This window comes from Manis javanica, chromosome 6 (genome assembly GCF_040802235.1).
Source record: "Manis javanica isolate MJ-LG chromosome 6, MJ_LKY, whole genome shotgun sequence".
NCBI lineage: Eukaryota > Metazoa > Chordata > Mammalia > Pholidota > Manidae > Manis > Manis javanica.
This window is the reverse complement of record NC_133161.1, coordinates 6,603,455-6,617,959: the sequence shown is the minus strand read 5'-3', so window position 1 is coordinate 6,617,959 and position 14,505 is coordinate 6,603,455. Positions and strand designations below refer to the sequence as shown.

Genomic DNA, 14,505 nt, shown 5'->3' with positions numbered 1-14,505 from the left:
ATAAATGGGGAAAACTGAGGTTTAGAGTTAAATTACCATTAATTGCATGACAAAGATGAACACAGTGTGTCTGAACTTTCAATCCCGTATCTGGAAAAAAAAAGCCAACCATCAACTACAAATTTTGAATTCTGAAATTCTAACCACTGAAAATGTTAAAATGTCAACCATCAACATTAATGCACATTCTAAAAACAACATTCAGATTGCCACATAATACCAAAAAGGACAAACTGACACAGTTGATTATGTTTAAAATGGACTCTGTGAAGACAAGTAGTGACTCTGGCATCTTACTACACTTATGGACAGTGACTGCATCAGGTATGGGGGGGGAGGACTTGATAATATGGGTGAATGTAGTAACAATATTTTTCATGTGAAACCTTCACACCTTAATAAAAATAAAAAATTAAAATATAAATGAATGAATAAATAAAATCGATTCCTCTGTAAGCCACTGAGATGACAGAAAGCATATCAAAACACTCCATTAAAAGTTCTATTTTTGGTCCTATACACAAAGAAAACCACTACATTTCCCATGCACAATTCTCTTGCTGGTTCCTTCCTTCCCTCCACCCCCCTTGGAAGTGTGTCCAACAGAGACAATTCAGAAGCTGACCCTGGTTCCTCTAACACAGGGTCAAACGACCAGACAGCCAATTTTAGGTCGAAACTTTATTATCAGGATTTTACCATGATTCCAAGTTTGCAGAACAACTTACCTAATGGCCTGTGATCTGAAGTTATTTGGAATGTAAAGTGAGATTAGTTCCCTGACCAAAACCATTTATCTTCAAGGCTCATTAGAACATTCAAGTCCCTTTAACAGAAAAGAGCCATGGTCAGATACTAAGCTTCTGGCCCAGGTGAACTGCCAATCCCCTACCATCAAAAAAATCTTCCTTATTATCTGTAAGGCTACTGGCACAGAAATAAATAAAAACAGTTAACATCCAAAAAGGCCCTTTCACTTGAAAGTTAAAAAAATTTCTCCCTTAAACAATGAATATATATAACATTCCTTAATATTCCTTAAAAGTAGTAATAATAATAATGCCAAATGTCAGAACCTGAGAGACGCTGAAACAATGCTCTGAGAACATTCATTGCGCTAAACATCCAAAAGAAGGAAAGGATGAAAACATAAATGCCAAACTCAGAGATCAGAGACAAAAATCAATACAGTAATTGATTCTCTGAAGGAAAAATACAGTTTTAAAATACATAAATAAACCACTTCTTAGTGTCATCAAGAAAGGAAAATGAAATAAACAAGAAAATATTCACTGAAATAAAAGAATCATTAAAACAGAGATCAACACTTAGACAAATTAATTCTAAAACCTGATTGAGATGGATAATTTTCCAAAACTGATCCAGAAACAACAGAAGGTTCATCTACTGGCACCACTATCATTCCACACTGCGCTGGAGATACAAGCCGGCACAGACGGGAGAAGGAAATGGGCGTGCGAGCGGCGGGAGCCAGCCGAGGCGCCAGTTACCGCAGACGGTGCGAGCGCACGGCTGGGGAACTCAGAGCCATCTCCCAGCAGCTGCGGTCAGGGCGGATCTAAAATACACCTGTAAGAAGGAAGAGGGCCGACAACAGCAGCTTCGCACGTAACACCTAGAAAGCATCTTCCACAGCATGTGCAAAAGCCGCAGGAGGAAAACACTACTGTATAAAAGGACAGGGGGGAAACCTACTTCTATGATTGGATACACTTAATCCTCATTTAACAACATCAATTTCTCCGTAGGTAACTTACAGATTGAATGGGATCCCAATAAACATACCACCTAGACCTTTTATTTTTTAATTAAATTAACTACTTTTAAAATTCATATAGAACAACAATAGCCAGATCTCAGAATAAAGCCTCCTGGACAGACAGACTAAAGGAACCACAGAATGCAAAGACCAGAAACAGACCCCAAAACACATGACAGGCAGCAAAGGGAGCACAGCATCTCACGGCAGAGAAAGAGGAACTCTACAAGGTCTGGAAACAACTAGGTAGCCGGGCAATAGGGAGGAGGAGTTGGATCCAAACTTTTATCAGAATTAATTCCAAGCGGATCAGCTGTAGATAAAGATATAAACCCTAAAATGTACCAGGAAAAAAGTGAGAACCCTTATAATCCTGGAGGAGGGAAACTGGCTGATAAGCTGCTCAATGGCCCTCTAAAACTTCAGACTTTGCTTGTGGGATTTTTGCCAAACAAGCTGGGGAAAAAAATCTGCAACTTATCTCAAAAGAACTAATTTCCTGACAATATAAAGAGCCTCAGAGTATCAGATAAAGACCAACAAGCCAAAGGACAAAAATAATTCAGAGACAATAAAATATAAATCTCTCAAACATATAGAAAGAAAAAAGCATATTAAACTATGCAAAAAGTAACTTCTCTTTCAATCAATACAAATCTAAATTAGTTTTTAACATACTGCATTGGCAGGGCTCTGGGGAACTCAGGCATTCTTACTCTGCTTGTAGGTCCTTAAAACCGGCATATCGCCATATGGCAGGTCACTTGGCAACATCTGGAGCGGGTCAGGCTCACCTGCACGTGTGGAAGGGATGTACAGCTACAAGCAAGGTTATCACTGTGGCGCTGTTACAGCAAAAGGCTTGAAACGAGCCCACGTTGACCACTGGGGACCAGTTCAGTGAGCTACAGGGCCTCCTACAGTGGAAGACTACACAGCTGTCTTACAAGGAATAGCATCTACAGTATTAAGTCAGAAAACGGAAAAGCCTGAAGAGTATGGCACCTCTGGAATAGGATGGCCAGAAAAAGAAGAACATATTTGTATTTGCCAAAAGAAACCATAGAAAAGATACAGAAGAACGTGCAGGGTTTAATTTCAGGAGCGGGCAGTACGACTCCAAAGATGGCGACAGAAGTGGGAAGGAGACTTTCCTGGACACCTTCTAATACGTTCGAGATGCATGTGATGTGAATGATGATCTACTCAAAAAATACCAATAGCTACGTGAGCCGGGCACTGCTGTACCTTACACACAGTGATGAACCAGTCCTCCCTGACAGCTTATGTGCACTTTATTCTCATTATATAGCCAAAAACAAAACTAAGGCACAGAATGATGTATTTAACATGTTTAATAACTTATTTAATGACTTGGTTTACCTAAGAAAAACATGTGTGATGTTCTGTCAAAGTTAGTGTAAAGCATAAACATGTTAAAGCCTAATTATGAAGATATTGGCTCTAGTGTAAAAAGAAGGGAAGGTGGGCACAGCAGTTGTGCACCCAGTGCTCCCAAGGGCTCCAAGGGTGCCCCACATCAGGCCCCCAGAAGCCTATTTCATTAAACTTCAACAGTTCTCTCCTCTTCTCCCCAGCCTGAATGAGACAACTGACAGCTTCAAAGTTCATCAAAATTACTCCTGTCTAAACAGCACAATAAAATGACTCTTGTAATAATATTATAAGTAATATCCCACTTTCTTGGTTCTTTTGTATGACAAAAAAAGTACATGAAATGACACATCTATAACAACAAATAGAAGGGACCATTTCACTTCCTCCAAAATAGAGCTTCCACCCAACTGTTCTGCTATATTGGTATCTGAGTGCAATTTACAATATCCTTCCTAAGAAGTGGACATAGTTTATAAAATGATCCTGCTTACAGGGGAATGAAATGCAGTTAAGGCAACTCCTTCAGGGCTGTGTAAAGACAGCACTGCCAAGCCCACAGTGAGATACTTGAGAGCTGTCTGATGGCAGACGTCACAAATGGCTTACTTATGACGTTTCACTACAACTGACAACTCATACTTAAACTAGACCAGACATATGGTTAACAGCAAGAAGAAGGGATATAAGGATAATTCTAAAACTCCACTTGAATTTTTTTTCTAACTTCAGATAAAGAAACTGCTACTACTGCATGCACACACAGATCATCATTTCCAGACGAAGATATTCCCCACACAGCAAACTTTGAGCTGCAAGTGAAAGCGGGTATCCAGAGCAAACCCCACACGGGGTGAGATGCGGTATGCGGTTGTTTGGGTAGGCTGAGTGGCTTAAGCAATACCACTGGGTAGTGAGGGAAAAAATTCTGTGAAAGGTAGACAATGGAACTCAAAAGACAAAGCAGTGTGGGGCCACCCAGTATACAGGGAAAACCACTTTACACAGGTCCAAAGTCCCAAAAGGTGTTACCGTGCCATTGATGGCCGCACTGAAATATGATAAAGAAAAGAGCTAACCTATGTTAAGTAAACCCTGCTTAGAAAACTAGGCGGTATGAAATTTTCAAAATTTGTGCCTTGAAAGTAGCACTTTCTCAACTGTCTTAAAGAAAGAAGTTCCAGTTACCCGGAAAATATACTAAGAAACCTCATTCCCTGGCTATGTCAGAAAAATAATGTTCTATGTGCCATACTTAACTTTCACTAAGAACACTTTATGCTTTACCTGGATTCAAATGTAGCTATTTTTTTTAATAACTTACCCAAAGGACCTAAAAATAAAGATTTAACACTAAATAGATAAGAATATATACATAAACATCTTCAATACTGACAGTGTTGCTCTGGGCTATCAGCTAGTTCATAGCAAAAGTTTTCTTATAAAACAACTGTTTGGTTAGCATTCATGGAAAAGTTACTACAGTCCAAGTAGGAGGCAGCCGTCAGGTCAAACACATGAAAACACTTCGGAGTAGCCCTTAAGCGACACATTAGAAAAAAATCAATACTCTAATCCTAATATTTTTTTATCTTTACTGCAAGATTAAATCATAAAATCTAGTTGTAATAAATGACAACACTTTCCAAGTTGCTTTCAGACATAATTCCACAACAAATATAGAAAATGAAAACGTACAATAATTACACTTACGATGTAGGAAGCAGTCATATTTAAAACATCGCCTACAGAAAAGTGTATGAAATGAATGCAAGCTTTGCTCCCTCTGAACAGACTTGGCGTTCGGTCCGTCTATGTTCGGGGTACATTCAGGAGGAAGTGCGCCCGGGAGCTGCTGCTCGGTGAGTTCTTTATACCTAACATTAACCAACAGAAACATAAATCAAGATGAAACAAACACTTATCTTTTTGAAAACAAAGTTTCTAAAAGGTTTTGTGTATTAGTTTTGACGTTTATCTTGCCTAAACCAAAAAGAAAAGATTTCACCTATAACCTTTATTTAGCTGAAGAGTCAATTAAATATTATGCATGGTATGTATCAAGAATCAAGTTCACTGATACGGTTCAGATCTATCATGAAAAATATCATTAATAAAATTAATCAACTGCAGTAAAATTTCTACAAATGTCCAGAGAAATTTACCTGTCCATGTACTACTGTGAACTGCGTGTGTGTGTTCTATCTACAGCACATGCTCTGCAGGAGAGCGTCACAGAGACATGCTGCCTGCAGGATCCTGCAAACGTTGAGAACACATGACGCAGAGTGGCTCCATCCCTGATAAACCAAGATGGTAAGTTACGTACCATACAAGGCAAGATCACCTCAAAATGATAAATCTTACTTTTCCTTTAGCTCTTCTGCTGTGCCTTTATCTGGAAACATTGAAGAAATGGCTTCAAAAATTTTATCAGAAGGAAATTTCCGAGGTGGGCGGCTTCCTTTATCTAAACAGGAAAATGTGAAAGGAGAAAAAGAATAAAAGTTAAGTTTTCAATCGTTCATTTTCTCCACACAACTGTATCTAACAAAGATCATTTTCTAAGAAATTGCTAACTTTATGTTTCACTTACTTCTAATGTATTGTATGTGTATCTTCAGAATGCCGTTAGGTCAAACAAAACTTCAAAATTAGATATGAAAGTTTCAAGAGCCCTGGGAGGCAGGGGGTTCTGCCTCTTCGTTCTGACCCCCCCTCCGCCACTAACCGGTGATGTGACCTTGGCCAGTCACTGTATACTTGGGTCTGTTTCCTTGTCTGTAAAATGAACTAGATGATCACTAAAGTGCCTGTTATAAAACTTCCATGCTGCTTTGAAATTGCAGTTTTCCCCAAACTCTTCTATGCTGTCTTCATAACGAGCTTTGCCAAATCTCCACCAACTATCAGCTTTGACTTGGGATCCTGTTTTTCTGGGAAGCCACAGTTGGTGCAGGGGCTACAGGCACGGGCTCGGAAGCAGTCAGAGCTGGTCACCATCAGTGTCCCGGGTTCTGTTCTTCTCAATAATGAAATCTTAAATAAATTACTTAACCTCACCTCTTCAACCATAAAATGGAACTAACAATAACATCCACTCTATCCAACATTACGGGGATCAAGCGAGCTGGTCCACAGTGTTGAGCACACTACTTGTCCACAGTCAGTGACCGATACGTTACATATCACAATGGTAGGGGGTGGCCTTTGTCTTCCCCCACGTCTGAACACGGCACAAGGAAGCACCAGCTTGAGAACAACTGGTGCCGTCCTTGGAAGTTATCTGCCCACAAAAGCATATCTTGTCCTCGAAAACGAGCCAGGACACTTCACGCTGAAAACAGGGAGACCTTAGGGATGTGTGAAAACACCGTCCCTGCTTACTGGGCAGATTCTAAGAAATCAACAAGATGTTCTGGCCTGTCCCCCCTGAAAGGGAAAGATGAGTATAGCACTTGGCTGGGGTCCGAGAAAGGCAGTATGAAAATAAAGGAGCCACGCCACATCGGGGCTGCTGCAGCCATTGTCTGTCTGTCCGTGTTTTTCGTTCACTCCCATTTCACCCAAGTGAGCGGCTCACTACAACAATGACGATGGCTGCCCGCCCGGCGAAACACAAAACACAGTATGTTCTTTTGCTAGAAAGGGAAATAAAAGCACTCAAGGACAGGATGAAATGTTACAAATAGTATTCTAATTTTGATTAGGCTAGTAATGTGAGAGAGAAAGAAGGAATTGAGACCTGCTCATACTCTGCGTGGTTTCTGGGAAACGCAGTCATGGCCACGCCACCCGGACAGACAGACGTACATACCATCTCGGCCCCCCTCTGGGTCTTTCTGTCTCTCTTCTCTTTCGTCAGGATCACCTCCATCGTCATCGTCGTCGTCGTCATTGTACTGGCCAAGAGCATTCACCAACTCCACAAAGATTTCATCATTTATAAACCCACATTCTGAAATTCATCAAGTCAGATATCAGAAATACACAAAGGTAAGAGGTAACGACCAGTTTACGGATGCCTCTTCTAGTGTGGAGAACAGGCAGAGCCCGTCAGTCAGCACTACCATCGTCAAGACGAGGAGAAAACGGTCATCTGCAGGACAGGCCTGAGGCAAAGTTGGGAAGCAGAATCCATCTTCAACAAGTGTCGTTTTGTCTTTAACCATCCCTCCCCAAAAGCTTCCAGTGCCTGCCACTACACACCTAATCCTTGAGGCCACCTGCAACCTGAGGCTCCTCCCAAACAGCGTATCTGGCAGACCCCGCTTTCCACTACCAGTGAGCACACAAGAGGGCAGCGTTCCGAGCTAGCTCCTGCCAGACACCTTCACAGGCTCTCCAGGACCCCAAACACTGCAGGCGCAACCACTGGCAGCGCTTGCAGCCCCGCATGGCCTCACAGAGGCACTTCAGGGCACAGGGTCCTTTGGAGCCCATGTCACATAAGCAGAGCCCGAATCCTAACTGATTTCACTGCTAGGAAATCTTAAGACCTACATATACTCAAATAATGCTACTTACTTGACATATTATTGACATTATGTTATAACCAACTCTGCATAATTTTCAAGTGGCAAACATAACCCCAGTTTAAGAATAGTTAGGGGGGGACTCGATAATAAGGGTGAATGTAATAACCACACTATTTTTCTTGTGAAACCTTCATAAGAGATATATATCAATGATACCTTAATAAAAATTTTTTTTAAAAAAAGGGTTACGGAAAACGCTGAAAGTTTTAGGCTTATGAGCCCAAGCCTATCCAGCACAAAACTTAATTTTAACAGTAAAAAAATATTTTTCATACCTATGCTTAAAACTGAAATCTCTCTCAATTCTTTGGCCCTCTTTCCAAGAGAAAAAGCACATAGCTCACCTCTATCCCCATGGACTTTTCCATCATAATTTTTTATTAGTTCTTCAATGAAAGTCCCATCCTGATCTAAAACTTCATCCCCCATATAAGGAATGTTATGTAAAACAGTTTCATCTTCTACCTAAAGGTAAAAAAAAAATTTTTTAAGCAGGCTTAAACAATAATTTTTTTTTACAGTCAAAGTAATACAGTTTTTTCACAAGTCTATGTCTTTGCCCAGTTCTCCAGATCCAAACTAATAGCAAACACTGAAAGCTATAAATAACAGCTCCTTCTCAGCAAAAAGCATATCTGAGAAAACAAAATATTTGTAGGCAAAAAAATTTAAGAAATATTGTACTTACCTAATCTAACATCATCAATCATAAAACTTAACATCATTTTATGTACCTCTTGAAAAAAATGCTCTAATTACAATATGACTCATCAATTTTAAGACACATTCCCATTTCATATGTTAAAAAGTCTTCAAATCAATGAAATGTGGCTTATCATCTCTACAAATACCATACCTGCCCCCCACAAAATGTAAAGACTTCTAAACTTTGAGATTTGTTATTAAGAGACATTCAACATAATAAAATTCTTATAATGTAAAATAGAGTATCGATGGTCCTTTAAGTTTATGCCAAAAGGATTTACTCTAATACACAAAATAAGCACATTCTACAATAACATAGTTCAATATTGAGGTGAACAAGGTGCACATAAAAATGGATAATGCTAATAAAGATGAGAGACGAATTCCCATCAAGGTCTGGAAGAGCTCAGGGAAGAAAGAGGGTGCAGCCAAGGCTCAGAGACCCCGTGCGCGGAGAGCCGAGTACTGCCTGAGACAAGGCCCAGGCAGCGATGGGGTGGGGGGTGGTGTTAACAACGAAAAAAACACAGTGATTACACATAAAGACTGAAGTCCACATTTAAAGAGATTAAAATGAGGACAAGTCTACATCTTAAGAGGCCTTTGAACAGGGTATTGGTTTAAAACAGACCTTTACAGCAATGACTCTGACAGAATGGATTGGCCAAGACTGGCAGGAGACACAGCAGCTGTCTATCTAATGGGAGGTGCCTTGAGCGTGGACCATGATGCACGGAGAAGGGCATGGTGGGAAAAGGCCATGAGACACATAAGGCACTGCCAAGGGTAACAGGCAGGAAATACCAAGGCAAAGACATCTCAAATAGTCCCTTGATGAAAATGCAGACTTCATGAAGATAAGAGTGCCTCAGACAAACAGGAAAAATGGAAACTGGGAGAAAAAGTACATGTGGAGTATAAAATGAAAATTTAGATTTTAATATATTCATCTACTCAGACTGAAGCTTACATACAACTAATGTCTGGCTGTCATCACATCTCACACTAATCTCACTGAAACTAGGAGCTGACTCTTTGGAAGCAAAGCCGACTTAAGTGACAGCTGGCTCTCATCTCCCCAACTGAATCCACATGACCTTTGCTCCCCAAAACATATTCCAGCCGTAATGGAGATAGTGGCTGAGTTTGCTTTGGTCAGTGACCAATAAAACCCATAGATGACTCTTAAGTAATATTTATTGACAATTTTAAACATTATATTCTTTCAGAATTTTAGTCTGTACAAATATGAAACCTCCCTTAAGCTCTTAGAATATGACTCTCAAACTAAATGTTTCTGAACAAAGCCTTAAGTGCAGATTTATGCAACTGCAGAAGAGTAGGTGAAGTTTGCCTTTAGCCCTCTATGGTAAAGTCTTTAAGAAAAAAGTTACTAAAGACATTAGAAACATGTATTTTTTTAGTTTGGTAATTCTCTAGGGTAGGCTCACTCACCAGGACTTCCATCAACATTTTATTAGCCTTAGTATTTTATATATCAAATAATAAAACTGTATTTTTTATTTAACAACACAACTCAAAAATGCACACTCAAATTTCTTTGTTCTGTCCTCTGTCACCCTTCTACAATTAATTAAACACTAATATTTCATTACAGAAGCTATTGGGTCAGGGTTACCTGCAGAAATATACTTAAGCTTGTGTTCTGTAAGCCCAGAGAATACTTCATAGTGTACATCATCATTTAATAACATACTGTCTAAAACTGTGTTAAATGTTAAGTTCTCCAAAAGACCTCAAGTCAGACTGAGATTACAGGATGCTAACTGACCTCTTCAAGGTAAGAACTATAAGCTTCCTATTTTACATACACTCTTAAGTCCAGGTATGGCTTTTGCTTAACACTTTTCCTTTGGAGAATATCCTAACTTCTAGAACTGGGAAAACAGCCACGATGCAAAGGCTTAAAAAATATACAGGTAATAAATGGGTTAAAAACATCATTCCAAGTGCTACCACTTGGATAGCTTGCTTTTTCTTGATTCACGTTGACAAGTAATTATGAATTACGTTTTTTTAATTCAAAATAAGTGATTACCAGATAAGCAGATGCTACATTACCTACATACCATAAAATTCTGCTGTAGGGGAGACCAAGAGTACATGATGGGCACAGAAGCAACTGCATTCAGAGTCTTTAATGGGATGACTTGTGTTGGAAAATCCAAGTCACTGGTCACTGAACACTAGAACAGAAATATAAAATTGATTTGTAAGAATAAAAGGACAATGTTAAGCTGTAGCCATCATATTATAACAGGATGCTGCTCACTTAAATAATTTTGAGAAGAGAATTTCTTTATCTAAGACAGTACAAGTAGTAAAAACCAAAAAAGATTCTCTCCTTTCTTTTACTTAGGGTAAAAAAAAAATGCTTCAAATTTTGCAAATTTTCAAAACCCCCAACCCTTCCCATACTTACCAATTACCAGTAAGAATCAGATTGTACTTATGTTAACCTCAGATTCAGTGCTCCTTGCTTTCAGTATAAACTTTCTACATTAATGCTAAGTTTCTTTCATATCTCAACAACACTGGAATATTATACATACCAAATATGCCTCTTAAATCTTACTTAATAAGAATATAGAAGCTTGTTAGGTTTACCTTTCTTATCTTTATCTTCCCTTTTAAAAAACCCAAGTGTCACTGACAGATATTATCAGATGATACACAAATATGAAGGGTAATAGATCTGAGTTTCAATCACAACAAAATGGACTCAAACTGTGCAAGTGTGACCTCTAAATTAGTAACATAGTAGCAGCTAATATAAGCACTTTCCATGTGCTATGCACCATTTTAAACACATTACATGTCCTTTCATATTTAGTCCTCATTACAGCATTATAAGATGGGGACCATTCTTAGCCCCCATTTTAGAGGTGGGAAAACTTAGGGTAGAGAAAGGGTAAGTAACTGGCCCAGAGTCATACAACAGACAGGGCTAGAATTTAAACCCAAGAAGTCTGATTCTAGAGCCTTCGCTCTTACACACTACACATATTGCCACAATACCGTATGTCTACAATGTTTAAGTGTACACCCTTGATACACCGTAGTTCATCCAATCTACAATGACATCAATTCCAAGGCATAATAATTATCTTCTGGATCACTAAGGAAATACGCTGCCAGTTCAACTGTAACATAGCTTTCATGTAACAATGATTCTAAGATGCAAGCTAGAATCAGATGTTAAAGTGTTCAAACTTTTGCATCTTTGATTCTATGAAATACGGTAAAAATCTGTGCCCAAAAACCCACAGCACTTTGTCTTATCTAGGAATCCAGCTTTTCTTAAAGAGCATAATTACCCAGTTATCAGACCTCCAGAGCCTTCTCAAAAATACTGTGAATATATATTCATAATCCACAATCAATGAAAATAGAGAAAAAAGGAGAATTGAAGTAGTAAAATGAAACAAAAAAATATATATATACAGCACACATAATAATTAAACGTCTGGTTTCTATTTAAGAGGTCTTAAAGAGCAGGACTAGATTTGGTGAAATCAGAGCGTATATCTTTGGCGTACAGACCACAGGGGCCTTCATCAGGCCGGGGGGACAACTCTGCAATAGTTACAGTCACTGCAGCACAAAAACAGTTCCTTCCTTCAAGGGGGTGAAAGCTTAAAGACAGAGTGGTTAGGAAGAGCTGTGACAGTGACTCATCCGTTAATTTGCGTTCCAAAAGGGAAAAGATAAAGGTACTACTACTAGAAAGCTCAGAGCTCAAGTGAATAGGAAGGCGTGAGCACTTTGCTAATATTCCAATGCCACAATCTCTCCCTGGCCTGCTCTTTGGCCGCTGATACAATTCTTTGTCCATCCATCCAATAGTAACTGCAGTTAACATTTATTGAGCACATACTATGTTGCAGGCACTGTGCTAAGTGCTTTGTATACATTATCTTACACACTTCATCTAGGCCTTTAGCATTACAACTTTATAAATAAGGAGACTGAGGTTCAGAGAAGTGAAATAACTTGCCTCATCAGAAAGGTAGTCAATTAACCACGCAGGATGGAAGCCTACACCTGCCTCCAGCCCCAAGAGCTTCGTCACTGTGCTAGCTCCCACCCCGGAGGTGCTCACGGGGCAAAGGACAGTGACAGTGGCGCAGTGGGCGCCAAACCTGAGGCGGGCAATGTGATGGGAGCACCTCCACCCCCGGGGCCCTCGGATCCCCACTACGACCAAGTAACCTTTCCTTCTTCCTACTTAACCAGCTAACTTTGGGGCAAAGACTGGTTGTAATACACTGTTCAGTGACTTTAAGGGCAAAATAATTTTCATGTCTAACAAAACAATTAGTGTTTTAGGGTTTGGCTTACACTTGGTGGGGACAAATTATGTGACTTTAATTGTGGAAATTAGCTCCCTTTAAAGCTTAGAGAAGGTAAGGAGGGTAAAGGAGTGCATATCGCCTCTCCAACTTGGATTTATTCACCTGCTTAAACATCTAAATCCAAGGTCACACTTAAGATCAGACAGCTGAATATTCTATTCAACTACTAGACAGGAGGCAGGTCGGCTTCGCTTCATCTGTTTGCTCTAATGATGTAGGAAATGTTCTGAGTCGCCCGAAGGAGGTCAGTTGGTTTTCTCCCAGGAACAGAAAGAACTTCCAGAAGCACAAAAATAAGACGGTAACAGATGCAGCACTGGCGCTGCTTCCAGCCCCACACCTCTCACACCAAGATGCCCTCAGCTCAATTCTGTGTCACACGAGTCACCAAGGCACGGAAATAAGCCCTGGGAGGCAAAGGCGGCAGAGGCAGAGGGTGGTTCCACCTCTGTCGCATCGGTACTCAGCACAGTGTCTCAAAAAAGAGCAGGACTCAAAAAATGTTTCTGGAATGAACAGACTGCATTTGCTGGTTCTCCCTGATGGAGGCTTCACCTTCAGTTTCTCTTTAAAGCTAGGAAAGCACCTACTTAGAAAAATACACCCCACCTCATTGTCTGTATGGTATCCCTAGAAACCTGTCTCATTCTTTAACTATTAACCTTAACTAATAACCATATTGCTTTCACTTACGAAATATCCAAATGCAAAAGCATTTGTTGGTAAAACAAGTTTGGGAATTCTTATTTATTGACTTAACAGGAAAATTACTCAAAAATCCCAGTTACTTACCAGTAACTTTTTTTCTTTGAAAATGTATCATCCTTGACAGTGTATATAACTAAGCTTCATATCATACTCAGAGGACTGAAAAAGATTTCGACCTCCCGGGTCTCCACAGCATTTTACCTGATCAGAGTCAAGTGCCCTGGACTCTAGGAGCTCACAAGGAGACCTACGTCACCAACTAGAAACTTCTAATTCTGGTTCTAACTTAAGGGTCACACAGGGAAGTTACAGATGATTCATCATCGATTGTAAATAAAGAAAAAAACTATTAGTTACCAAGGATGCTACATTTTCAGAGAAACATAGCTTACTGGTAAGTAACGAGGTTCCTCTGAGGATGGATAGACTTACATCAACCAGCTGGTACAATAGGCGACTGTGTGGCTGGACCACTGGGAGCTGGAGAGGGAAGTCAAGCCAAAAATAGCTGTAGGAGCGCGCAACCAAACTGAGACTCTTGGCAGAAGGCTCGTTCCAAGTAAAAACTGTGTTATGGAAAATCGTAGAGGGAAGAGCAGGTGAATGGCCTGCAGGGAAGGGAAAGAAATTAACACACCCTACTATGTGCCAAGCACTGTGCTAGAGACTTTACCAAAGTTAACTCCTTTAAAAGTCACACTACTCTAGGAGGCCAGTATGATTCCCCACTTTACAGTGGCACAGGACACCCCAAAGGACAACAGCCAGAGCCGTCCGGTCTCTGAACAATCTTTGACATCAGAAGGGTTAAGTCCAACTTCCGTATAGTAGGGGGAAAAAAAACACAGTCAGTTAGCCAAGTTAAAAATATTCTTGGATACTGGTTGGTCCATTTAATTCACGCCAGAGACACAGTGAACTGTTGACATTGTCTAATATCCCTCTGCCTTTCCCAGTAAAAACAATAAGGGACTGTCTCACATCTGAGGTGGAGGAAAGAAGG

At 40.0% G+C, this 14,505-nt stretch overlaps 1 protein-coding gene across 18 annotated transcripts in view; it reads right to left on the bottom strand.

The window, feature by feature from the left end:
- The window catches only part of EZH2 (enhancer of zeste 2 polycomb repressive complex 2 subunit), an 86,642-nt gene that overhangs the window by 12,365 nt on the left and 59,772 nt on the right, over positions 1-14,505 (bottom strand). For 10 of the 18 annotated variants that reach the window (XM_073238274.1, XM_073238268.1, XM_073238273.1 and 7 more), the window contains 6 exons: positions 13,935-14,110; positions 10,509-10,625; positions 8,058-8,178; positions 6,993-7,133; positions 5,543-5,645; positions 4,889-5,052 (listed from right to left, as the gene is read on the bottom strand). In XM_073238274.1, the coding sequence (XP_073094375.1) occupies positions 4,889-5,052; positions 5,543-5,645; positions 6,993-7,133; positions 8,058-8,178; positions 10,509-10,625; positions 13,935-14,110 (822 nt within the window). The remainder of the gene's footprint in view (positions 1-4,888; positions 5,053-5,542; positions 5,646-6,992; positions 7,134-8,057; positions 8,179-10,508; positions 10,626-13,934; positions 14,111-14,505) is intronic. The other 8 variants (XM_073238270.1, XM_073238271.1, XM_017644641.3 and 5 more) reach the window with 2 other exon arrangements.